This window comes from Taudactylus pleione, unplaced genomic scaffold, assembly GCF_031769625.1.
Source record: "Taudactylus pleione unplaced genomic scaffold, aTauple2 ptg000259l, whole genome shotgun sequence".
Lineage (NCBI taxonomy): Eukaryota > Metazoa > Chordata > Amphibia > Anura > Myobatrachidae > Taudactylus > Taudactylus pleione.
This window is the reverse complement of record NW_028284661.1, coordinates 413,664-441,645: the sequence shown is the minus strand read 5'-3', so window position 1 is coordinate 441,645 and position 27,982 is coordinate 413,664. Positions and strand designations below refer to the sequence as shown.

At 43.8% G+C, this 27,982-nt stretch overlaps 1 protein-coding gene across 1 annotated transcript in view; it reads left to right on the top strand.

The window, feature by feature from the left end:
• The first annotated feature begins 986 nt into the window (after nucleotides 1-986).
• Nucleotides 987-27,982, top strand: part of LOC148514737 (amine sulfotransferase-like) — a 59,054-nt gene continuing 32,058 nt past the window's right edge. Inside the window, exons 1-2 of the mRNA XM_088481006.1 lie at nucleotides 987-1,146; nucleotides 19,481-19,689. Of these exons, the coding sequence (XP_088337132.1) occupies nucleotides 987-1,146; nucleotides 19,481-19,689 (369 nt within the window). The remainder of the gene's footprint in view (nucleotides 1,147-19,480; nucleotides 19,690-27,982) is intronic.

Genomic DNA, 27,982 nt, shown 5'->3' with positions numbered 1-27,982 from the left:
ATTAAAAAAAACACTTACCTGAAACCCCCGCTCCTGGTCCCGCCGCTATCAGCTCCTCCGGCCGCTTTGCATAGGAGAGACGTCATCTCCCATTACCCACTGCGGGAGCCGGAAGATGGCTCCCGCAGTGGGAGCAGCAGCAGCCGATGAGAGTCTGATAGACTCTCATCGGCTGCTGATTACAACAAACACACAGCTGCCGGCTACGGCGGCTGTGTGTTTGTGCTGTGTAGCGCTGACCAAACTCCGTCCGGACAGCGCTACACACGCGGTGCAGCTGTGTCACAGAGACACAGTCTGCACCGCGGCTCGCATGGTACGCTACTCAGCTGCGTACCATGAGGGCATGACTCGAGTATAAGCTGAGGGGGTGCTTTTTCAGCACAAAAAATGTGCTGAAAAACTCGGCTTATACTCGAGTATATACGGTAGTTTATATTAAACTGCCATCCTGTCTGCCACTACAGTGCCACTCTGTTTCCTAGATGTACCATGTTAGAAGTTGAACTGCAACGTGTTGGTGCCGTCCACTGCTGTCGCTTAGCTTAGCCAGCCAGCTTGCTTAGTACAACCTTTTGGCCTAAACTGGATAAAAACAATATTGTGAGCTTTGAGGTGGTGCAAATTGACTGTAAATGACTGGATATTAATGCCATTCAGTTTATAACACTGTAGGAACAAAAATAGGACAAAATTATGTGCTTTTAGCAGTTTTTATAATTTTTTTGAAAAAAAATACAGATCCAAAACCAAAACCCGTGAGGGCGGTTTTGCTAAAAATGAAACACGAAGTTAATACAGATCCAAAACCAAAGCCAAAAGACTGGGGTCAGTGCACATGTCTACTTTAAACAGAAATCACAATATCTGAGAATACAAAATAAGACCTTGGTCGCTGTCTCTCACTTTTGTACCATTATAACACTATGCAGCCAAATGTTTTACTAAACCTATTTAACTGTTACAGGTTTGGGTTAGACAGAATAATGGACCAAACATTGCTGGATGAGATTTGTAACACAGCCATGTTCAAACATAAAGATATATACTTTCAAGCAGATATCACTACACCGGAAACAGTGGACTCTATAGAGCATATGGAAATTAGAGACAGCGATGTTTTTTTGGTAACCTATCCAAAATCTGGTAAGTTTATCATTCTAATTAAATGATTTAGGCAGCTTTAGGAATTCCTTTTTTCATTTCCATGGATACTAAAATAAATGGGAATCTATCATGTTAACAAAAAAATGCACACATTGAGGTGTTCTTTGAAGGACAAAGGCTTTTTCTGGCTATACTGTATGCCTAACCTTGCACACAATCTCTGTAGCTGATTAAAACCAGGTGAAATGGAGACTTGAAGTCAGCCAGCCACAGAATGTGTGTAATTCATATGTGTCCCGAATTAAAGGGATGATATGGCAAGCCTATATACAGTATTCCCAAGGGCAGAAACACAATTATTGGACTTCAATGGATGGAGACTGCACATTTTGGGAGGTGTTTCCAGCTTTGTGGATGCGCATCTATATAATAAGTGAAAAGTGTGTGTGTGTGTGTGTGTGTTCGGAAGAGCAGTGAGTTTGAGGATCAACTGTCACACTGCACCTGCACTGACAGTTACTGATTTCCTCCAAGCACATTTCCATATGTCATGGTCTCCAAAGTTAGTCTGCAATGTAAAACATTAAGGCTGCAGATGTACTTCAGGTTCATTCTCCAACCCGGGCAACGCTGGGTATCCCAGCTAGTAGAACATAAAATTACTTGAATTTTGACATATTTTGCAATAGAGATTGGCTTCTGCAATTGGAAGCCACCATTTTATGGTGGAATATGAGTTGTACTAGGAAAACAATTTCACCTCTGTTTGCTGTACATACACTATGCATACAGTAAATGAGGCTCCAATATTAGAAACAAGGAAAAACTGATAATTAAGTAAGGGATTGCTGTAATAATGTAGTTGGTATTATTTTCAAGTTGCATCCTTACTTTTGCTTGCATGTAGATTTTGTTTTATTACTTCAGTCCAGCTAAACACTGCTCAATATAAAGGTAGATCAAAATGCAAAATGTAACACGCAACGTGCCTGGCACTAAAATGGGCCAAGTATTGATAGAACTAGGGCTGTTCCCACACCCTTGGGTGGTGGGTGTTGCTTAAAATGGAAATGTAAGGATTTTAGTTACACTTTGGCCCTCATTCAGAGCCGGACGCTCTGAGCAGAGCGCACGCTCTGAATGAGGGCCGTCCTCCATAATTATGGAGCGTCCTCCAGGACGCTCGTATAGCTGTGGGTAACCACCCACAGCCTATACGAGCGTGCAGGTTGATGGCCGCGATGGTCTTGACCGTCGCGACCATCGCCACTGCGAGCCGGAGCCTGCGGTTGAGTTTCTCAACCGCAAGGCCCGGAGTGATTTTGGCTCTATCAGAGCCAAAATCACTCCCACTGACATCACTAGTGATGTCAGTGGGCCGGCTTCTGACGGTAGGCGTTCCTTTGGGAACGCCCCCGTCTGGGAGGCACACCCCCGGCACGTCCACCAAAGGGGGCGTGCTGTCAATCAACATCGACAGCACGCCCCCTTTGATCAGACACAACGAGCGAAGGAAAGTCCTTCGCTCGTCGCGTCTGGCGCATGCGCATGACGGAGCTCCCGCCGTCGTGCGCATGCGCAGTGCACACCATCGACCCACTTGCGAGCGGACAGCCGCTTGCGAGTGGGTCTGAATCAGGGCCTTTGTCCCCTGTGAACTACAAGTTTTATCATGCCCAATCCACCTTCCAGTATCATTCTGGCACTTAAGGAACTGCAAGTGCCAGCATGCACTGCCATCCAGGACACAATGGAACCTAATTGTGCCTCAGAGAAATGAAGTTAATTAAAAAAACAGATTTAAAGAAAATTTATTACATATAGAACACACACACAACTCTCATTATCCAATTTACTGCTCACTTAAAGCTACCTACACACAGTACAATTATTAAACTGATTTGCCAATAATTGGGTGATATAAACGATCATTCAACATCCCACAGATAAAATGGTTAGAAAACTTCGACAAAAATATTCTTTCAATTATCCGATTTATCGGTCAAGACCGAAAATCTCTGCATTCTTGTGGGCATAAAAATATGCAAATTCACTATAGTATGTGCCAGGTATTTAATTTAAATTGCATAGTGTGTAGCACAGATATTGGGACCGTGATTATCTGGTTGATCAAAAAATCACATAGAACCCTTGGACTAACTTTAGTCCAAGGGTTCAGGGCAGGAGTGGGCTAGGTTAGGAGGCATATGCCCTCTGGGCCAACCCAAATTTCAATGGTTCCAGCTATTTGGCAGGGACAATTGGCTGTCGGCTTGGTTCAAGATATTTTACCTGTTTGGGCCCAGCCGTGGTCTATTAAGGACTGGACCCAGAGTTTGTCTACTGCTTCCTAGTGCTGGCCCCTTTCCAGGGACCAGCCACCTTATTACAGGTGACAAGTCAATCAGCCCTAGACTGATTTATCCCTCTGCTTGCTGCCTCTTGTCTCTTTTCTTGTGGCTTAATGACAGTCATTTATTATATGCTCAACCAATGAGCAATGAGTGGACCTCACACAATCATTTGTACATTGTGCAGAGACACACTGTGTGAGGAACCTTCACAGGATTTTCCGTTACTCCACATTCAATAACTTAGGCCCACAGCTAGTCATTCCTCTAATAATTCTACAGGAGATACTCCTATGACTTCTAAACTTCTTGATTACCTACCTTGAATTACAGGCTCCAGCACGTTGGTTTTATATAAAGTTGATGCTCTGATGACTTTTATCTGCTGAACTGAGTATATGCATCCTGTTTCTATATTGTATACTACTTATTCTGTGTTCTGTATTATTTATCTATACTGAGTGATCTTATTTTGTACCGTATAGGCATACAGTGTCCACTTTCAATCATTGCACAATTACTTTATTCTGTGCTTTTGCTGTTTCAATAATTTCCTGTGGATGGAGGAAGGGGATGTCGCTGTAATATGTGTGTGTTGGGGGGGCTAGGGGACTGCTGATTGCTTTTGCGCGCTGATATGACCTCATCTACTGACAAATTGTCCACACTTATTATATGAAACGATTTTAAATTCTCAATCCACCTCCGGGCATTGCTGTAAGCTGCCTGAGATGCACACTGCCTATTATCTTAAGCGTCTTAAAAAGCATTTCCCAACCTGTACAGGGACATTAAAAAAAACAGAGTTAGATAGTGGCCTCCAAACTGCCATTGTATCCACTGTCCACTTAACCAGCACAGATATGTGGACAAGTGGAACAGAGCAATTGCAAGATTTAAAATTTAAAGTTTAAGTTTTACGTTGTGTCTTCCTTGAGAATACTTGAGCGCCATGCCTGCTGCTGCTTCTGGGAGTAGATTTTCATCCCCGAAGGAATGAAGACATTCTTCCTTTCTTCCCAAACGGACACAGATCTGAAGAGATGTAAAGAGCTGTTGATAAGCAAATTGTCAGCTCAAGTGGCACGTGATGCAGTGATGGCTTCACCTTCAGTTTCTCCAGCAATTGCATCTGCCGAGAAAGAACTAAACTTTCAAAATACCCACTGGTGTTGCAGATAAGTCAACACAACCAAAACTTTAACTTTTGACATCTGGTCGGGTCAGAATTGCCTACAATTAATGACACCTCTACCGTGACTCCATCTAATACGGTCACCATTCATAGAATGGTTGAGGACTATTTAAAAATTTTAATGATAGCATCCAAGTAGGCATGTCAGACAGTCTGTTTGACTACTGGCAGAAAAAAAAGGTAATTTGGAGGCCCTTGCACAAACTGGCTTTGGTTTACTTGAGCTGCCTACCCTTCAGTGTGTACTCAGAAACAGTTTTCAGCACAGCCGGGAAGCTTATCAGTGAGGCTACTTCCCCAAAATGCGGAAAGGATGATGTCCATCAAAATTAACTACAAATTCTATGAGAAAGACCTTTACCGCCAATTACGTGCAAAAATGACAGAGGACGTTATGATGTAGATCATTGATGATCATCATACATGATTATAATGTACATCATTGCAGATGACGTAATGGGGTGGAGGTTCATAGATGGTTAAAGTCCCTATCTCTACTAATTTTGGCTTTACAAATGGTACAGATGCCTTCACATCTGCTGTCAGGATTTGGGTTAAAATAATTCCACACCCAAGATGTGGCTTTTCTGGTCTTATGCCCAGGCATCGCCCCAGCCTATAACCCCACTTTATATAATTACCCCAGGCTATACCATCACCTCAGATTATACCAGCACCCAAGCCTATATTGTCATCCCATCCTGTGTTGTGTATAAATTACAGCTGTGCTCCCTGTTAGATTGGGGATTCATTGTCCACTTTAGTGGATGTGAGCTCCATTTTAGTCCATATCACCACACCCCCTACACATCTTCTGACCTGGGCTACAGGAGGGGCCATGGGTAGGGAGTAGAGACACTATATCACAGAATGTAGATTTAGCTCCTTTATTCCATTTTTTTAAACCATATCCTTTCATTTTACCTTTTGAAAATACTTTTATGTGAATCTTAGCTGAGGCGTTTGTGATGTCATTATGTTTAATCTATTATGCACATTATTTAGAACTTTGTTGTGGTCTTGTAGTTGATGTGTAGACTAGTCATTTATTCATGATTGAGGAAAGAAGTGAAAAGTTGTATTTTTTTATTGCTAACTGTGTTATTAAATTGTAAAATTGTGAAGTTTCCGCTTACAGTGTCACAAGATTTTTTATGAATAAGAAAATAATAACACACTGCACTACCACAAACAGTGTCACAATATTTTTTACGAATACACTGCGTTTTCCACACAGTGTCACAATATTTTTTACAAATACACTGCGTTTTCCACTTACAGTGTCACAACATTTTTTTATGAATACACTGCGTTTCCACTAACAGTGTCAATATATTTTACGAATACACTGCATTTTCCAATTACAGTGTCACCAGTGGCGTCACAAGGGGGGTGCAGGGGGTGCGGCCCACACCGGGTGTCACCCTTCAAGAGGGTGACTCCAAAAAGAGCAGCACACACTCCTGCGGGCCGCAGACACATCTGCTGCCAGCACACCCCCTTCCCTGGCACCACCGCACCCCGCCGACCCCAAATGGGCTGGCCCTGCATGCTGCTGCCGGGGGTAACTTCATTCTCTCACCGCAGTCGGCGTCCAGAGCCACACACAGGCACAGAGCACAAAGCATCTCTCTGTGCCTGTGTGTGGCTCTGGATTTCAACCACAGTGACATCACACATGCGGCACACTGGAAGGAGGTGCTGGGGGTACTGTATAAGGGCACTACTTTCTGGAGGCACAACTGGGGGCACTGCATAAGAATATCTCCTGGGGTATTGTATAAGGAGCACTACATGGGGCACTGCATAAGGGGCACTGCATAAGGGGTGCTACTGATGGCACTGCATAAAGGGCACCACTGGGGGCACAGCGCATGGGGCTCTAATATAGGAGGCATTGCATGATAGGCTTTAATACAGGAGCATTGCATAAAGGGCTATAATGCAGGGGGCATTACATATTGGGCACAAATACAGGGGGCATTGTATAAAGGGGCAGTACTAAAGGGGGAACTGCATAATGGGCACAGCTATAGGGAACATTGCATAAGGGGCACTACTACTGGGGGCATTGCAGAAGGGGCACTACTACAGGTGGCATTGAATAAGGAGTACTGCTACTGTGGGCATTGTATAAGGGACACTACTACTGTGGGCATTGTGTATAAGGGTCAATAATGTGGTCATTGTGTAAAATGGGCACTACTGTGTGTCAGAACATAAATAAGGGACACTACTTTATGGTGTAATGTGGATAAGATTGTGCTACTGTGTGGCGTAATTTTAATTGGGGATAGTATTGTATGACCATACCCCTTTCTTTCGAGATCTCGCCGTTTTTTTGCACCACATGCCTTAGGCGCACACTGTCCTTTTATTGATAAATCGCCGGGGGAGGGGGGTTGTTCCCCCATGTCTCTAGGACCACTTGAAGCACTGCTACCCAGAATATCAGGTGTGGCATCATCACGCCCACCGGGTGCCTGGCATTCTGGCAGGAGCACAAGTGTGACTGCTGGACTGGTAAGGGGGAAGAGTTTGTGGAGCTGCACACCTTGGTCCCCATTATTTTATTTTTTTGGTGTAGGGAGGGGGGTGTCACTGTGCATTACAGCACCGGGTGACACCAACCCTAGTGATGCCTCTGAGTGTCACAATATTATTTACGAAAACACTGCGTTTCCACTTACAGTGTGACAATATTTTTTATGAATACACTGCGTTTCCACTTTCAGTGTGACAATATTTTTTACGAATACACTGCATTTTTCACTTACAGTAAGACAACATTTTTAACGAATACACTGCGTTTTCCACTTACAGTGTCAAAATATTTATTATACACTGTGCTACCACTTACAGTATCACAAACAATACATGTATGAATATTACACTGCGGTCTGACAGGCAGCGTCTCAGTAAATAAAAAAATAATATAGTACACTGGGGTACAGCACAAAAAAATTATTTTGTAATTAATTATATTATTACTAGTTTTTATTTTTAATACGTTGGGCACCCTTGGATGGACAGAGCACCCCTGGTTGGACACAGCAGCCCCTGTCCCTGGATGGACACAGCAGCCCCTGGATGGACACAGCAGCCACTCAGGAAACCAGACCTGCTCATCTCTAGCATCAACCCCTGTGTTTTGCTGTTAGATCTGTATTAACTGCATGTTTTGGTTTTGCCAAAACTGCCCTCATAGGTTTTGGTTTTGGATCAGTTCTCTTAGCCAATGAACGCTCTCACTATTGTTTACAAAGGGAAGTTCTTCCAGCTAGCAGCCATTCAGGTAGTGTTGACCGTACAGGTTACTACTAAGTCCATGGGCTGTGCAATTTGTGATTTTTTTTTCTAAAGAAGACCCTGGATGCCTACATGGACTGAAGACGACATGACACAAGGGGTAGGTGAGTATTAGATATTTTTTTAATTACAGCTATCGTGGATGCTACTGGATAAGAGGACAGAATGGCTACAGGGAGCGAAGGTAACTATTGTCGTGAGTGAGTGTGTGTGAGTGAATGTTTAATAAAATAATACAATATTTGGTGTCTGTGTCCTATCTTTTTGACTATTTCATTTTCAGGGGGACTACATTCACCAGCGAGCCCTCAATGCCCTGCATGCTGGTACTTGTGGTTCTCCATGTACCGGCAAGTGGGGAAGGTTTGCTTGGACCTGTAGTCCCCCTATATGAGACAATAGTATTTTTTCTAACTTTTATATTATGTTCTCGGAAACCATCCTCCACTAGGGGTGCCAAGCATAGACCAGGGCTATCAGCCTGGGCCTGGAGTGTCCCTAGGAGGGGGGACCCCTTTATTGGAGGGTCCCCACTTGCTGAGAAATCTCTGGCCTTGGCTGACTAGTAAGGGATGCTGAATGCTTTGCCCAGAGATGCCCATATAAGCTTGTCTGCTGGCTGTGGCATTACATCCCCGCAAGAAAGAGTCTGGTGCTGGTTATATAAAATATGGGGGACCCCTACATCATTTTTCCCTCCATATTTTACAAAACCAGGACAAGCTTAAGAGTCCGCTGGTGGTTGTGTAAAATACAAGGGACCCCTACATAATTTGTTTCCCCATATTTTACACAATCAGGACCAGCTAGGAGTGAGGTGCTGGTGGTGTAAATTACAGGGGACCCCTATGTCATTTTACCCCCATATTTTACACAACCAGGACTGGCTCAAAAAAGCCCGGTGCTGGTTGAGCCTTTCAGAGGGGATTCCATGTCGGTTTGTTTTTGTGTGTTTTTATTTGTAACTTTATTTTACATTTGTCTCATTCAACCAGGCCACTTGTTGACTGAGAATGGCTGCCACTCAGCTAGTGCTTCCCCATAGTCTTCAATGTGCCCATTAAAATCTATGGGGACATGTTGATTGGCTGAGAGACAACCATTCTCAGCCAACCAGCAGCCTGTTACCATGGTAGGATCCAACAGTTTGCACTCCATTAACAAAACATTGGAGATCCTACCCCGCAAAGATGTTGTTTTGCCCCATGTTTGGATCTGGAGTGGTCGAGAAGATCCGAGCCAGGACCTTGATCTACTTGGAACAGGTACGCTCAGGTGGGTTCAGTTTCCAGGAAACCAGACCTGCTCATCTCTAGTATTTAATGACCTGCCCGTGGAGCCTAGCACCTGTGGACAATATCTAATTTTTTGGTCTTTTGGCCTAATGTCCAGTGTCCAGACCTTATGTGGTCCTAATGCCAATATCCAAACTTGATTTGGGGCCTGTTGGCTTAGTACCAACCCAGACCGGCCTGGGATCTCAGGGCCTGATTCAGAGCTGAACGCTCTGACCAGAGTGCTCGCTCTGAATCAGGGCCGTCCTATTTAAATGTGGAGCGGCCTTTTGGCCGCTCGCATAGCTGTGGGTCACCACCCACAGCTTATGTGAGCGTCCATGATGATGGTCGCGATGGTTAAGACCATCGCGACCATCGGGCTTGCGACGAGACCCTGCGGTAGGGTCTCGCTGCCGCAAGTCCAGGAGTGATTTTGGCTCTATCAGAGCCAAAATCACTCCCACTGACATCACTAGTGATGTCAGTGGGGCCGGACTCAGACGTAGGCGTTCCCATGGGAACGCCTCCGTCTAGCAGCCACGCCCCCAGAACGCCCACCAAAGGGGGCGTGCTGTCACTCACCATCGACAGCACGCCCCCTTTGGTGCGAGACCCCGAGCGACGTATTCCTCGTCGCTCGCCGAGTCTCGCGCATGCACACGACGGAGCTCCCTCCGTCGTGCGCATTCGCCCAACATTGACCCGCTAGCGAGCGACCTTCGCTCGCGAGCGGGTCTGAATGACCCCCTCAGACCACTCATTATTTGATGCAGTGATCTCTTTAAATATAAGTGGTAAGTGTTTCGGCAAGCCATGATTGACTTACCATTAGCACAACGTTTAAATGGCTGGTGGCAAATAAGTGGTAGCACCAAATATATGGCTGCCGTGATGGACAGGACGAATGTTTCGGCAAGTCATGATTGACTTACCATTAGCACACCATTTAATTGGCTGGTGGCAAGCTCTGATTAACTCATTGCCCTGACCGCCTGTTGCAGGAGCTTGAATTTGTCCCTTTTGAAACAATATATATATATATATATATATATATATAAACAAATAATTAGTGCACTTAATTCAGTAATTTAGAATAATACCAAAGTCCAGGAAATGAGTCCAGTAAGTGATTGCACAGACAGTGTCTTATAGCCAATTCCTCACATGTAAATTGTGAAGCAGAGATCCTATACCTGAAATGAATCGTCCTCTTCCCCAATATAAGAATCCCCAAATCCAGCCGGGAACAACACTAAAAAGAAAAGGGGGCGCCACATCATGCTAAAAGTATAACAATATTTTATTGCAATCTTTAAAAATGACAATGCGCATACCAGAACAAGCGGTCAGAGCCACCGCTAGTGTAAACAGCACAATAATAAGCAGAGGCAATCACCCGGTCTGTAACCTGGACATCTCCAAGGACTTCTCCGGGAACTGGCTCCTCTGCACAATCCAAAACGCCAAGACACGCCACTACATGTTTCATCATAAGACTTCGTCAGGAGGCTGGCTGACATTATACAGTCATCCTTTAAATAGCATCAATGCTCTCACATCTCTTAATTAATCACAACACTTAATTATTCACAGGTGTGGCTTGTTACAATTAATTCTATCAGTCTGCTCAAATGGCAACATACAAATATAAAATGTCCCATAGAAAACACATTAAAACTAATACAATACCAAAATGGCTTACTGCTATATTAAACAAGCATTTATACATCTGGATCTCAGAATAATAATGCATACAGTGTTCAGGGCCGCAACTGGGGGGGGGGGCTGGAGGTGCGCGTGCACTGGGTGCCGGATTATTGAGGTGCCGATGTCCGGTGCTGAAATTATGGGTGGGCGGCATGAGGGGTCACCCCCGTGGCCACCAAACCTGCTATACACATCCCCGCCGGGCCAGCGCAAACCTGCACTACAGGGAGATGCCAGACTGGAGAGGCGATCTCCCTGTAGCTGCTGCCGAGTCCATTGATGCTGCAGACTGCCGCTGTGCCTGTCAAGCTGTATTACATGCAGCGGCAGCCTGCTGCAGAGAAGTGCGGCTGAGCCTGCCTGAGAGGCTCTTTGCACAGTCCTACCCCCTGCTGTTTTAGCTTCCCCCTCCTTTACTTCCTTCCCTATCCTTTGCTTCCAACTCCTCCGCTGCGCTGCACTTGAACAGTGACACTCCTCCCCCATTGAAAGCCTAGCTGGAAGGGCCTTGACATTAAGCGCATATCGGCGGGAGTCGGAGTGCCAGTGACTGCAAAGGTGCTGAGTGGATAGCGGGTGGCTGCCAGGCAGTGGGACTCCAGAGAAGATACGGACCCTTTCTCTGTTTTCTTCTTAATATATATTATATATATATATATTGTATCAGATGTGTAAGGAGTATACTTCAGCGCAATGAAGTCCCGATATGTCCAGATAAATATTTCCTGGTGTATTGCAGCTAAATCTCCAAAATTCCCTCGCCACAGGGAACACAATTTCTAGGGATGCAAAATGAAATGGAGAGCGCAGTTGTGAGAATAATATCAAACAATATTTACTAAGAACAAAGCTCATGTACATCAAGGTAAGAATACAAATGTATCACCGGTTCCCAGTCCTCAAACAGCCATCTGTAAGACCTCCCGGGTATCGCTGCCACTCTAACAAGCAGGAGACGTCACCGTGTCTCACGTCAGATAACCACGCCCAACGCGTTTTGTCGTTGTCTTCGTCAGGTGGTGTGGCTAACCCTTCTGTCGACTCCCTTTTATACCAGCCGCATTTCAGATGTTATATTTGCAATTAATAACTAATCACACCTAAAAATTACCTTATAAAACATAATACAGTCCTAAAAACATTTAACATAAAATATAACAAATAAACAATAATTAATACAACACTTCAATAAGTTACTAAAAACACTCAAAACAGCTCTTGAGTCTTAATAATTCATTATAGTATTAAATCGGATACACCTATCACCAATCTTTGACTGGAGATGGTCAGTACATAATAGCAATCTTCTCAGTTCTAAACAAATGTCTTCAATTATATATTAAAAAGTGTCATAATGACGCTAGTATTATATATTAAAAACAACATATAATAGGCAAACAATAAAGTAGCAATCAATAATGGAATGACGTACATGAATGTATGCACAAAAAATAAGTTGATACATATACACAAAAAAATATACAAGTGCATAATATTTGACTTTATAGAAACAACGCAGTCAGCTAGAATTCTTTCAACAGAAAGCCAAATGGAAACAATATTAATTTCTTTCCAAATATAACATTATTCAAACAATTAAAAACACATAGAATTCAGATCAACCTATATACATCACTATTTAATATCTTAACTGGACCAAATAATCCACCCACCAGATATAACCATATCAATATAAATCAAACATTGATCTGAGGGCCTGATTCAGAGATGGATGATCTGAAAGAGCACTCGCTCTGAATCAGGCGTGTTTTTTTTTTTGGAGCGGCCTCCTGGCCGCTCGCATAGCTGTGGGTGACCACCCACAGCTATTGCGAGTGGCCAGGATGAAGGTCGTGATGGTCAAGACCATCGCGACCATTGGGCTTGCGACGAGACCCTTGTGGTAGGGTCTCGTGGCCACAATCCCCAGAGAGCTTCTGGCTCTAGCATGCCGCGTGTGCGCACTGGGCCAACATCGACCTGCTTACGATCGCTATGCGCTTGCGAGCAGGTCTGAATCATGCCCTGAGTTCCTTACAACCACTAGATGATCGGACCATAAACCAAAATTTATAAAAATAGATACAGTATAGGTGAGAATAAAGGACATCAAATTCATGCGCCCTAATCGCACGATGAGACCATATAAGAGGGCGGCCGGGATAGATATCCAACAACAGGCGTAATTCAAAGGTACCACAGCAAACGACTAATCATGCAGGAAAGGAACGATATCATAATTCTCATTCAATCCATTAGGAACTAAACTGTTCAAAGCGTAAATCCAATAGGTTTCGCGTTTTGATAGTTGTTTTAAAATGTCACCCCTTCTTTCATCTACCTTTATTTCTTCATTTAATCTAAATCCAGTAAGATCGGAATTACAGCATTCGGCAAAATGCCGTGGAACACTGTGATTCTTTAATTTTTGTATGTTCCAATATCCTTAGTTTTAAATTACGTTTTGTTTTCCCTATATATATTTTTTTGCATTTACAAATAAACATGTATATTACGTTGGTGGAGAGACAGCTAAGTCTTCCCTTTATTTCCCACTGTTTCTCATTTAAGACATCATAAAAATTTTTATTATCCTTACACGCATATTTGCATATTTTGCATTTATTACAGGGAAAAAAAACATTTGTTTTATTCAGCCAACATTTCTCTTTAATTATAGGCAATTTACTTGGTGCTGACCTAGTTTTCAAATTACATGCTTATATATATATATATATATATATATATATATATAATCGATTCCTACCTATCTATACACTCTAAAATTGTCGCTGTTTAGCGTTATGAGTCGCACAAGAAATAATTGCTTTCAGACTTTGATTGTGGTTCCAAAGCACAAAAAGTTATTATTCACCATAAAAACAGATAGTTACACGCTGTGATCTAAATACATTTAGCGCAAACAAATTATACAGACACAAGGTACAGTCGTTACATATGCACACGCTCTGGATCCAGAACCCGGCATCAAAGATGAAACCTCCGTCAACAGCAAAGCAAGAAGACTAGCATCTAGTTTTAGAGAGCCTGCATATATACTCTTACAGGGATAGGCAATACAATAGAACAGTTTGGCATGATTCCATTGGTTCTTCTTCCTGGTTCTTCTGTTACAGTACAGTTCATAGGTCAATTTGTATGGTCACATTCCAGCCTCCAACAGCTCTTTGTGTCCATTTTCCCGCTGCATAACAAATTAGACTGGCTGCATTACAGGATACATATTAATGCCTAACTCTTTATGATCCATAATTTGCAGACACATGTTGCGATTTCTTCACCGATGGAACCGGAAATCTACAAAGAAATAGTGGTTTAGAATGACACCAAACATGGTCTGCTTATCATGCACTAAACCTTAGATATCAAATAACATGTATTTCACAACATTACTGATAATGAATAAAACCTTAAATATTAACCTTAATGCTAGGGAACCTTTTTATGTAAGTGTGCCTTGTGTAAGTATTGGGGTATTAAGAAAAGATGCTAGTTAGCATTGTGCGACTACGTGTTTTGTGGAGTACACCGTGGTATGTGTTTTGCAGGGTTGATCATATTATATGTTTTAGTAACTGTCTGTATTTATATAATGAGGACTTTTAACATCTTTCTATTGCGTGGGAATTGCACAACGCTAAATAATAGCATCGCCGTATGTACTTATAATGGGTGAGATTCGCTAAAATGGCGCTAGGCGGCCAGTCGCAAAATGGTGTCTTGTTGCCATTCGCAAAATGGCGTTGTGCAGATTTAATTTTAAACAGATTCTGTCTCAGCCAATTATCCGACTTCGACAATATATATATTATTCACTGAAGTGCCAAAGTCATGGGATAACAGTATGTAAAGGTAATGGCAGGGGGTGTCAACATACTGTGATGTTTTGCTCAGACCTGCATCAGTTGTAATATGACATCCTGTGAGTTGGTTTGAACACCGGCTAGGCTGTTCATAGCAAGATGAATTGAATTATCGAAGTTTGAATGGGGCATGATATGAGGTGCCCGATGGATTGGACATTCCATTTCTGAAGTTGTGCTGATATTCAACATAATTAGATCTACGGTGTCATGTGTGGGGATGTAGTTATGAGACCAGTGGATGCGATGCAACAGGGTTAGGCTACAAGACGGTTAGGCTTAGGGGGAGAAGGGGGGAGGGTAAGTATACTTACCTGACCCTGTCGGGATACCAACAATCGGGATGCCGCTGTCTGTATTTTGACAGGAGGCATCGACAGACGGCTTTACATACCGATTCCCATGTGTGTACTGGGAAAACCTTATGCCCATATTAACACTACAACACTGGACACAGCACGTCACCTGGGTGCGTGACATCACAAATAAGACCCTGGACGACTGGCAACATGTGGTGTTGTACAATGAGTCATGGTTCCAGTTGTCTGATGGTAGGACTCAAGTGTGGCACAGACCCCATGAGGCCATAGACCTCAGTTGTCAACAAGGCACCATGCAGGCTGGTGGTGGTTCCATAATGGTGTTGGTGTGTTCACGTGGTATGTGTTGGGTCCGCTGATCTGCTTGAACATGTTACTGACTGGTAATCAGTGCCAGCCCTAGCCAATTTAGTGCCCTAAGCAAAATTTTGGCTGGTGCCCCCTAGCAGATAATTCCACCAAACATCTTAGTGTTTATATGCGGACACCAAAAATAACACATATAGCCATATGAACAATATCGTATTTCACTGTGCAAATATACCAGAGCACCCAAAGAAATCAAAAGGTCAGAGCCGGCCCTAGGCATGTGTGTGTATATATATATATATATATATATATAGATCAAACACAATGTCCGGCACTCCGTTGACCTGAATATTACAGCAGTCCCGGTGCGCATCCAGAATACCCAGGTATCATATATGCACAACAATTATCAAACCCCTTTATCAAGTCTTGATAAAGGGGTTTGCGCCCTGAAACATTGATCCACCACAGTTTTGTTACATGGTCTTTTATCCAAGTGACATCTATTGTTATATATATACAGTCAGGTGCATAAATATTGGGACATTGACAGAATTGTCATATTTTGGCCTCTATTCACCACCACAATGGCTTTGAAATGAAACAAACAAGATGTGTTTTAACTGCAGACTTTCAGATTTAATTTGAGGGTAGTTACATCCAAATCAGGTGAACGGTGTAGGAATTACAACGGTTTCTATATGTGCCTCCCACTTTTTAAGGGGCCAAAAGTAATGGGACTATCAACTCAAAAGCTATTTCATGGACAGGTGTGGGCTATTCCCTCGTTATTTCATTATCAATTAAGCAGGTAAAAGGTCTGGAGTTGATTCTAGGTGTGACATTTGCATTTGGAATCAGTTGCTGTCGACTCTCAATATGAGATCCAAAGAGCTGTCACTATCAGTGAAGTAAGCCATCATTAGGCTGAAATATCAAAACAAACCCATCAGAGAGATAGCAAAAACATGAGGTGTGGCCAAATCAACTGTTTGGAACATTCTTGAAAAGAAAGAACGTACCGGAGAGCTCAGCAACACCAAAAGACCCGGAAGACCACGGAAAACAACTGTGGTTTATGACAGAAGAATTATTTCCCTGGGGAAGAAAAACCCCTTCACAACAGTTGGCCAAATCAAGAACACTCTCCAGGATGTAGCTGTATATGTGTCAAAGTCAACAATCAAGAGAAGACTTCACAAAAGTGAATATAGAGGGTTCACCACAAGATGTAAACCATTGGTGAGCCACAAAAACAGGAAGACCAGATTAGAGTTTGCCAAACAACATCTAAAAAAGCCATTACAGTTCTGGAACAACATCCTATGGACAGATGAGACAAAGATCAACTTGCACCAGAGTGATGGGAAGAGAAGAGTATGGAGAAGGAAAGGAACTGCTCATGATCCAAAACACACCACCTCATCAGTGAAGCATGGTGGTGGTAGTGTCATGGCGTGGGCATGTATGGCTGCCAAAGGAACTGGTTCCCTTGTATTTATTGATGATGTGACTGCTGACAAAAACAGCAGAATGAATTCTGAAGTGTTTCGGGCAATATTATATGCTCATATTCAGTCAAATGCTTCAGAACCCATTGGACGGCGTTTCACAGTGCAGATGGACAATGACCCGAAGCAAACTGCAAAAGCAACCAAAGAGTTTTTTAAGGCTAAAAAGTGGAATGTGATGCAATGGCCAAGTCAATCCCCTGACCTGAATCTGATTGAGCATGCATTGCACTTGATGAAGACAAAATTGAAGGGAAAATGCCCCAAGAACAAGCAGGAACTGAAGACATTTGCAGTAGAGGCCTGGCAGAGCATCACCAGGGATGAAACTCAGCATCTGGTGATGTCTATGCGTTCCAGACTTCAGGCTGTAATTGCCTGCAAAGGATTTGCAACAAAGTATTAAAAAGTGAAAGTTAGATTTAGGATTGTTTAGTTTGTCCCATTACTTTTGGCCCCTTAAAAAGTGGGAAGCACATATAAAAACTGTTGTAATTCCTACACCGTTCACCTGATTTGGATGTAATTACCCTCAAATTAAATCTGAAAGTCTGCAGTTAAAGCACATCTTATTTGTTTCATTTCAAAGCCATTGTAGTGGTGAATAGAGGCCAAAATATGAAAATTCTATCAATGTCCCAATATTTATGCACCTGACTGTATATAACAGAGTAGGCACGGGCAGCACTCCTCCACATATAGCAACAACAGCAAGTAATCGCAGTTGCCCACCGTTGCGGCCAGAAAACAATCAGACAGCAAAACATAAACAGCAGAGGGATGGCGGCACTCAATGCACAAAAAATTATTCTGCAGGCAGGTTGTTCACCAACGTTTCAATACGAGTTGTATTTTCATCAGGGTGCAAGATACAGGTCTTGCACCCTGACGAAAATACAACTCGTATTGAAACGTTGGTGAACAACCTGCCTGCAGAATCATTTTTTTTGCATTGAGTGCCGCCATCCCGCTGCTGTTTTTATATATATATATATATATATATATACACATATATATATGTGTGTGTGTGGATATATATATATATATATATATTGTATATATATATATGTGTGTGGGTGTGTATATATATATATGTACATATATATATATATTCATATAGTATGTGTATGTATGTATATATACTATATATATATGTAAGGTATATTTGAATGTGTGTGTATATATATTATATATATATATTAATGTGTTCGTATGTGTGTATATATATATATATATAAAATAATCCTCTTATGTTAACAAAAAAGGATAAACCAGCACTCCAGTATAAATGCAAACATCAAAGGGTATTTAATATGCCATAAAAACCTTAGAGCAGCCATGTGTTATGAGGCAAGCCAGACAGTCAGGACAAAGTGCATCATGTCATCAGATAAATAATCATGTTCTACTGAACCAAGAATCTGGAAATCAATTGTCATGTATACGCCATTCCCCGACAGCTGTTTCGGTAAAACTACGTTTTCAAGAGGCTGCCTCTTGAAAACTGTGTTTTACCGAAACAGCTGTTGGTATCGACAATTCGATATCAACCAGGTTACTATGGGGTCCCGCGATCATTGATCGCGGGTCATTGGAAGTCATTGGTGGGTTGGTGGTGTGCTGGATGATCGATATCGATAATCTAGCACACCCGGGAAATTGTTCAACGATATTGTTATTGTTGACGATTGTCCCGTGTGTATGCACCATTAGGCTTTATGTGCCAGGACTGGTGACACTTTGCAAGAAGACACAATTTCTGTGAGTATTGGAACAATAATAATTTGAAAAAGATTTTAATTTTTTTATTGATGCACTACAAGTCACAGAAAGCTCAGTAATGTCCAATTTTTATTTGCTGCATGCTAGCACTTGGAGAACTAGAAGTGCTGGCATGCCTTGGATTCAGATCCCAGTGCACCAAAAAAAAAAAGACAAACTCTTTGAAAGAGTAATTTATTGAAAATCAATCTCCTACATAGCTCTAGTTCACAACTTGTAGGCATCGACATACTTGCACAATAAAAAAACATATGGAAAAACATATGAGGGACCAATACAAGAATGACAGTCATAGAACCTGTTATTCTAATTACAATCAATGACTGCGCTCTGACCTTACTTTCATGCTCTGACCAATGTGTGGGTTTGTTACCTGACTTACATCAGTGGCAGCTTCGTTTCTCAGCTCACAAATTGCCAGAATCTGGCCAAAATCTCCAGAATCTCAATATAATTTGTTACCACAAATGCGCAGTCTATAACTTCCAGCCTATGTCTACGCCATTATATTAAAATGCTGACCTATAAATGTTGCTGGCTGTGAGAGGCAGATGCGAGGAGTATACTACAAAACAAAATAAAGAAATTGCATATATACAGTAGTTATAAAAAATCAAGCTATAGTGTCTCTTTAAGCCAAGACTGTTTACAAGCACAATGATCTTTATTTTGCATGCACTGATTATACTAAATACAATAGCTAATCAAACATCATTTTCTGTGCACAGGAACAGTTTGGACACAAAATATCCTCTGTCTGATATTCAAAGAAAGTCAAGGGAACGTAGCAGAAGATGTTGTCAACATGGCCAAAGCTCCATGGATTGAATATAATTTGTACAACATTGATTTTGACAGCCGCCCCTCTCCTCGTCTCTTCACATCACACCTTCCCTATTATCTGATGCCAAAGGATCTGAGGAGACGGAGAGGAAAGGTAGTTACACAACTATCCATTTGCTGAATATGCTGGTAAATGTGTTAGTTTGCAGATTCTGGGTCTGATTCTGAAATGCACGCAATTCCCAATGTAGACAAATCGAGCAATGTTTAGCAAACTGTGTAAGCAATACACTCTGCTGCGCATCTTAAGGTACTTATGAAGCTATGAGGGACTCTGAGTTGAATGCATCTCGTCTACTTCTCATTTGTAGCTGGATGAGCGCTACTGGGTGACAAAGGGGCATCAACAGGACTTAGCATGTAGAATAAATTTGCAGTGAATGTGCTGAGGGTGCTTAGTTGTGTCCTATTCTGAGCTAACATATGCAGATATCCATCAAATTCAGTCCTATCTCCTGCACCATGGATAGGGCTGGTACAGATATTATTAATGATGGCTGCTCTCACAAGGAGAAGGCTGTGAGCAGCATAGATGTGTCTGATTCTGTGTCAGGGTTCAGCCTAGGATTGGCCTCTCTCACCTCCTTGCCGGCTTCCCCTGACTTCCTTGTGGTCAGACGTCTGGTGCAGTGATGGATGTGGGGCTGAGTATTCTGCCTTAGGTGCTTTTTGCGAGCTTCCATGGTCGGCTGTGTGTGCTGGGGATCGGAGTTCCCATCATGGGCGCCGCCATGACAGTTCCTCTCATGTGACAGTACTCCTAACCTATGGTAGCATGATTTCAGTCAGCTGATGCTGTGCTCCAGTAATCTGCTACCCCTGGGTATAAATCCGCCTCCAGAACTCCAGGAAGTTGCTGTTCAACTTCTTCTCTGTTCCAGTGATACCAGCTTTGCTCTGTGCTAATCTTTCAGAGAGTTACTTCAGCCTGTTCACAGTTCTCCAGTTTCCAGTATTAGCTTCCAAGCTATTCTTAGTCTGAGAGTAGTTCTCTCCCAGTATCCAGACTGTTTTGTTTTCTATGTCTGTGTGTCTTTGTATATGTGCTGCTAGTATTGCAGCTTCCTTGTGTCACTGAGGTGTCAGATTACCTGCTGGTATTAATTATCTCACAGCTGGTCCTCCCAGCACATGTCTGTGTCAATCTGCCCTGTGTCTTGTCAGTGCAAATCTGCACTTGCATTTAGCACTCTCCTAGTGTATGCCTGACTTCTCTTTGTGTCTTGTCTGTAAAGCCAGCACCTACATTTATAGTACCCCAGTATATGTCTGTGTTCTTTTCTCAGTGTCTTGTCTCTGCCAATCATTTCCAGCATTCCCATATATTCCCTGAGTCCACTCTGCTCTTGCCTTTGCAATCCCCAGTATATGTCTGTGTTTTTCTGCATGTTTAACTGTTTCCAGTCCATGCCTGTGTTATAGCATTCTGTTCCATTTCCAGAGTTTATTCATTCCATTCACCTCCAGTGCTATTGCATTCATTATAGTTTCCGGTCTTCTGCCATTCCCAGGTACCTGTCCAGAGGGCCGCGACCTGCTCACTTGGTGCAGCTGAAAACCAAATCCCAATTGGAGGGGTCACTGGAGAAAACCACCAAGTGGGTTAGACTCCGCACCTTTGGGCAGGTCTAGCCAAACCTGGGTTTGGCCGCAACTAGGAGACCTAGTCTAGTCACTCCCCTAGTCACCCGAACCCCGCGGCTCACCGTCCTCTACAGAGGAATTCTTGAACTGGATCGTGACAGTTTGAACAGCCCAATATGCAAGCCGCCAGGTTCCAGGGTGATGCAGGGTTTCAGGATTTACTCTTTCGTGTGACTGCACAGGAAACAGCTTTGCAATCCGTCAGACAGCAGCTGCAAGAACTCTCTAGTCAAATGATGGTTATTCATTCAGTTCTAGCTGCTTTGTCCCCAGACACACCACAAGTTCCGCCAGTGAATTCTCCACAGTTTTGTTCTGAAGTTTCAATTACACCTACAGATGAAAAATTTTCTGTGCAAGCTAGTGAACCTCTCAAGTGTCCTCTGGTTCCCCAATTTTCTGATATGCGTGACCCTGAACCTTTCAAGAGTTTCTACTGGCTTCTAGAACAACTACAAATCTCCATCCCAAAATTTTTCAAGTTATTCCCAAGCTTTCTAGTGCTACTCCTGACTTGACTAACAGCTTTTTCAAACAAACTAAAGTAAAGCATCAAAGTTTCCTGCGCCCTAAACTTACTGAGGTTGAACATCAGCGACGCCGGGAACTGCATCTCTGTTTATATTGTGGTTATGACGATCACTTTCTTAAGGACTGTACTCTGCGCCCACTGAGAAGTGGTGACAAGTGTGTGACTCCCAATGTCTGCGCTTTCAGTTCTCCCCATCATCCATCAGTGATTCCCGTTTCTTCAGTTACAGATAAGGAGGTGATGTCCACTGAGCAAAAGAAAGTTCAAGTTTTCGATTGGGGCCCTGCTACAAGATGTTTCAACCCTCGTCTAAGAAATATTGGGAGGATATTTCAACCTTCTAAAGTCAGGGACACTACTCATTCCATTTCTACTGGTCACGGCCTGGATTCCATTTCCATCGGTCCCAGTCCGGATTCTGTTTTTCCCAATACGGGACTCCAGTCAGTAGCCCCAGGAGGGGTCTCAACTTGCTTACCCTGAGTGGAGGTCCCAAGTCTCGCACCCCAGGAGGGGGTCCCAAGTCTCTCACCCCAGGAGGGGGTCCCAAGTCCTGCACCCCAGGAGGGGGCCCCAAGTCTCGCACCCCAGGAGGGGGTCTCAAATCTCGCACCCCAAGAGGGGGTCTCAAGTTCCATGCCCCAGAAGGGGGCCTTCGTTTCAAGTTTCATGCCCCAGGAGGGGGTTTCAAATCTCTCACCGCAGAAGGGGGTTACAAGTGTTGTACCCCAGGAGGGGGCTTTCATTTCAAGTTTCACACCCCAGCTAGGGGTCTTCGCTTTGAGTTTTATGCCCCAGGAGGGGGCCTTCGTTTCGAGTTACACGCCTCAAGAGGAGACCGTCGTTTCGAGTTTCACGCCCCAGGAGAGGGCCTTCGTTTCGAGTTTCATGCCTCAAGGGGAGGCCTTCGTTTCGAGTGTTATACCCCAGGAGCGGGCTGTAATTTCAAGTGTTATTCCCCAAGAAAGGGTCTCAAGTTCCATACCTCAAGAGGGGGTTCTGAGCCACTCACCCCAGGAGGAAGTCTGTGTTCTTGCATCCCAAAAGGGGGTTTCATATTGCGTACCCCGAAAGGAAAAGCCAAGTCAGCTTCCCCAGAAGGGGGTTTTAGGTCCCATACTCCAACAGGGAGTGTCAAGTTCTGTACTCCCGGAGGGGGCCTTGAGTCTCTCACCCCAAAAGAAGGTTTCAAATATTCTTCCCCAGAAAGGGATTTCAAGTATTCCACCCCAGGATGGGGTTTCCAGTGTCAAACCCCAGGAGGGGAATTCAAGTGTCTCACACCAGGATGGGGTTCCCAGTGTAATGCCCCGAAAATGGGGTTCGTGGTGTTATTCCCCTGGAGGGGACTTCAAGTGTCTCACCCCGGGATGGGGTTCCCAGTGTAATACCCCAGGAGGGGATTTCCAGTGTTACGTTTCAAGAGAAAGTTCTTGCTTCAAGTTCTTCACCCCAGGATAGGGTTTCTAGTGTTATACCCCAGGAGGGGATTTCAAGTGTTACACCCCAAGAGGAAATCCTCGTTTCAAGTTCTTCATCCCAGGAGGGTGTTTCAAGCCTCTTACCCAGAGAGAGGGTTCCTAGTGTCCTTCCCCAGGTGGGGACTTCAAGTGTCTTACTCCAGGATGGGGTTCCCAGTGTCATTTCCCAGGAGGGGATTTCGAGTAGTATACTTCAAAGAACAACTTCTGCTAATTTGTCCATCCCAGTTATAAATTCTTCTGTTCCTGTGTTCAGGGGATCTTCACAAGCCTCAAGCTCGTTTCAATCGGAGTCTAGCGTTTTTGAACAGACTTCCCAGGAGATTGATAACCACTTGAAAAATTTGACTTTTGTGATCTCAGAGGTCCCTGGGCTTCTGGGGAAAAAAGGACTCAAGTCTCTAGTTGATGCCGTTGGAGGTAGAGTTGTGGAAAATCTTAGTAAAGAAACCAATTACCTCATCATGAGCCCCAACGGTGATAAATCTAAATGGAAAGTGGCAGAAAATCTTGGTATCAAGGTCATCGACGAGGACCAATTGTTTGAATTAATGTATTCTTTGTCCAATTACGTAGTAGGTACTGACCATATAATCCCTGAGAATAACACATTTTTTAATGCTGGTGCAGATAAAGAACATCAATTAATGCCAATTACATCTCCTGTTTATCAATCGATGGATCTCCAGTATAATTCCATTTCCACTCCTAACTGTGTTTTGTCCATTCCAGTATGCTCAACTAAAGTGTCTGAGGTATCTTCAATTCCAAAAGGGAAAAGCCCTAAATCAAAGACTAAAGAAATTTCATGCTCACAACCAGTTCTCCTACCTTCCTCTGTGGATAAAACCAGTTCTTCAACTAAAGACCTTATCTCTGAGCAAAATTTTTTGGGAACAGATAATTGCCTGAAGGACTTGTCTTTTGTGATCTTGGGAGTCTTAGAATCTGTTGAGAATAATGAAGCCAAATCTTTAATAGAAATTTATGGAGGCAAAGTTTTTGAGAAACTCAGCAGTAAAATCAATTATCTTATTTTGGGCCGTGATGGTGGGAGATCCAGGTGAGCAAAAGCAAAAGATTTGGGGGTCAAAGTCATTAATGAGGATACATTTTTTGAATTGGTGGACATTTATTTCAGCAAACAGTTACTTCTTGAACAAGCCTCCTTATGTAGTATTGCAGTACTTCCAGCCTCTAAAAACGGATACGAAAGTTGGGAGGATATCTGAAAAGTTATTTTTTCTAGTCTGCTGGAACCCAGTTCTTATTGTGTCTTCAAGCAAGATTTATTTTTTTTTTTTTGGATGTTTTCAAGTCGGATTTTCGAGTTTCCTGTTTTTTTCAAGTATATTTTTTGTGTTTGTCGGAGGAGTTCCAGTTGAGCCTTTATGGGTGTTCGGTGCCCACCCTAAAAGGAGGGGGTACTGTCAGGGTTCAGCCTAGGATTGGCCTCTCTCACCTCCTTGCCGGCTTCCCCTGACTTCCTTGTGGTCAGACGTCTGGTGCAGTGATGGATGTGGGGCTGAGTATTATGCCTTAGGTGCTTTTTGCGAGCTGCCATGGTCGGCTGTGTGTGCTGGGGATCGGAGTTCCCATCATGGGCGCCGCCATGACAGTTCCTCTCATGTGACAGTACTCCTAACCTATGGTAGCATGATTTCAGTCAGCTGATGCTGTGCTCCAGTAATCTGCTACCCCTGGGTATAAATCCACCTCCAGAACTCCAGGAAGTTGCTGTTCAACTTCTTCTCTGTTCCAGTGATACCAGCGTTGCTCTGTGCTAATCTTTCAGAGAGTTACTTCAGCCTGTTCACAGTTCTCCAGTTTCCAGTATTAGCTTCCGAGCTATTCTTAGTCTGAGAATAGTTCTCTCCCAGTATCCAGACTGTTTTGTTTTCTATGTCTGTGTGTCTTTGTATATGTGCTGCTAGTATTGCAGCTTCCTTGTGTCACTGAGGTGTCAGATTACCTGCTGGTATTAATTATCTCACAGCTGGTCCTCCCAGCACATGTCTGTGTCAATCTGCCCTGTGTCTTGTCAGTGCAAATCTGCACTTGCATTTAGCACTCTCCTAGTGTATGCCTGACTTCTCTTTGTGTCTTGTCTGTGCAGCCAGCACCTACATTTATAGTACCCCAGTATATGTCTGTGTTCTTTGCTCAGTGTCTTGTCTCTGCCAATCATTTCCAGCATTCCCATATATTCCCTGAGTCCACTCTGCTCTTGCCTTTGCAATCCCCAGTATATGTCTGTGTTTTTCTGCATGTTTAACTGTATCCAGTCCATGCCTGTGTTATAGCATTCTGTTCCATTTTCAGAGTTCATTCATTCCATTCACCTCCAGTGCTATTGCATTCATTATAGTTTCCGGTCTTCTGCCATTCCCAGGTACCTGTCCAGAGGGCCTCGACCTGCTCACTTGGTGCAGCTGAAAACCAAATCCCAATTGGAGGGGTTACTGGAGAAAACCACCAAGTGGGTTAGTCTCCGCGCCTCTGGGCAGGTCTAGCCAAACCTGGGTTTGGCCGCAGCTAGGAGACCTAGTCTAGTCACTCCCCTAGTCACCCGAACCCCTTGGCTCACCGTCCTCCACAGAGGAATTCTTGCACTGGATCATGACATTCTGCGAATGTTATCAGACTTTTGTTTGCAGGAAGCTGCTGGAATTGCAACCCTATTACTTGAGACTCAGAATCAGGCCCACTGTGATAGCTGGGAAATCCTGTCTTAGGGACCTGTACCCAATTATACAAATGTATATAGTATGGGAAGGGGGTGGCTGGTAGGCAAACTAATTAAGGACTAGTCGACCCTAAAGGAGGTTCCCTATTTTTCCTAGCAGACCTTTCACAACCCGTTCAACATTGTTTGGAGCACTGCTAGTAATAATATAAGATGACAGATGTAATGTGTTAGTATAAAAACAAAGAGCACAAGCAAATAAATTATTATTTGCATTATTTTGTATGGAGTTGCTGGCACAAGGTCTGGTGGCATAAAAGCTATGGTGTTCCTGGACGGTGACTGTGAACAGAAAATTAGGCTGTCTCATGGGTGTTATGGGACTGTCTCATGACTGCTGCTGAGTTCCCAAATGCAGAACCATAGCCACAGAGATCATGTTTAGAGAAATTTCAGAAGGAGACACTGCGCATGCCATAGGCTGGTGCAAGTGTCAATGATGTACGCGATGGTACGCTGAAGGTGGAGTGCACTGTCCATGGGTATTGAAAGAGGGCGTCTCAGGGCTTGTACAAGGTGAAAGCTGAAACTAGTATTTGCATGTTATCACTGCTGCTATTCAGCAATAAGTAGCACCTGCGCAAGGATCATCTCACTTTCAGTTTTCGTATGCTGCAGCCGCCGCGCTATTCTACATGTGAGGATCCTTCTCCCAGTACTTTTTGGAAAGTGTTGCCTATAGGCTACAATGGCTAATGCCATCATCACATGGTGTTAGCTACCGGGGCCAAGTTCTGGAATGCATTGCATTTCTAAGCTTGGCAAACTCAGCAAGAAAGCAACCTTAACTTATTAGTTGCAGGTACCCAACAAAAATTAGTGTTTTGGGGGGATTACCTACAAATAATAATTGATAAAAAGGCCACTAAATGTCTTGTAAGAGTTACCAGTGACCACCAGTTATTCTGTACCATAATATTTGTGAGGCTTGGATGGGCACTGTTGCTAGGTGGCAATCCTAGTACCTAGAACAAATAAAGTTTGCAGATCATAGATTCCTGCAAACTACAGATTGCCACCTAGCAACAGCTGGTGGGCAGGCTACCCAGTAGTGGTAGTGCCCCTTATGCAGTGCCCCCAGTAGTGGTAGTGCCCCTTATGCAGTGCCCCCAGTAGTGGTAGTGCCCCTTATGCAGTGTCCACTGTGGTAGTGCCCCTTATGCAGAGCCCACAATAGTGGTAGTGCCCCTTATGCAGTGCCCTCAGTAGTGGTGCCCCTTATGCAGTGCCTAAGTAGTGGTAGTGCCCCTTATGCAGTGCCCCCAGTAGTGGTAGTGCCCCTTATGCAGTGGTCACAGTGGTAGTGCCCCTTATGCAGTGCACACAGTGGTAGTGCCCCTTATGCAGAGCCCACAGTAGTGGTGTCCCTTATGCAGAGCCCCCCTTATGCAGTACCCCTATGCAATGCCCCCATTAGAAATCCTGCTGTAATAGTGTCCCCAATAGTAGTGCCCCTAGTAGTAATGCCCCCTGTAGTAGTGCCCATAAATAGTAATGCCCATCTTTAGTAATGCCCCCAGTAGTAGTACCGCCTGAGTAATTCCCCCAATAGTAATGTCCCTGAGTAATGCCCCTAGTAGTAGTGCCCCCTGAGTAATGTCCCCAGTAGTAGTGCCCTCTGAGTAATGCCCCCTGTAGTTGTGCCCCCTGAGTAATGCCCCCAGTAGTAGTGCCCCCTGAGTAATGCCCCCTGTAGTAATTTCCCCTATTGTGAAGCCACAAGGAAAAAAACAACTAATACTTATCTTAAGCCCTTCTCCAGCGTTTGCTGCCATCTGATCCTCCTGGTCCATCTGGCTGCTCCTCAGACTGAACTATAGGAAAGACATCATGATGCCTCTCCCATAGTCTACTGCACACAGCGGGACCCAGAAGCCAGAGCTCATGAGTGAGCTCCAACCTCCGGCTGCCGCTGTTGCTACGGGGAGGGTGCCGGGCGACCGCTGGTAACAAAATCTCAGCAGGCGCCCGTGAAATGGAGCCT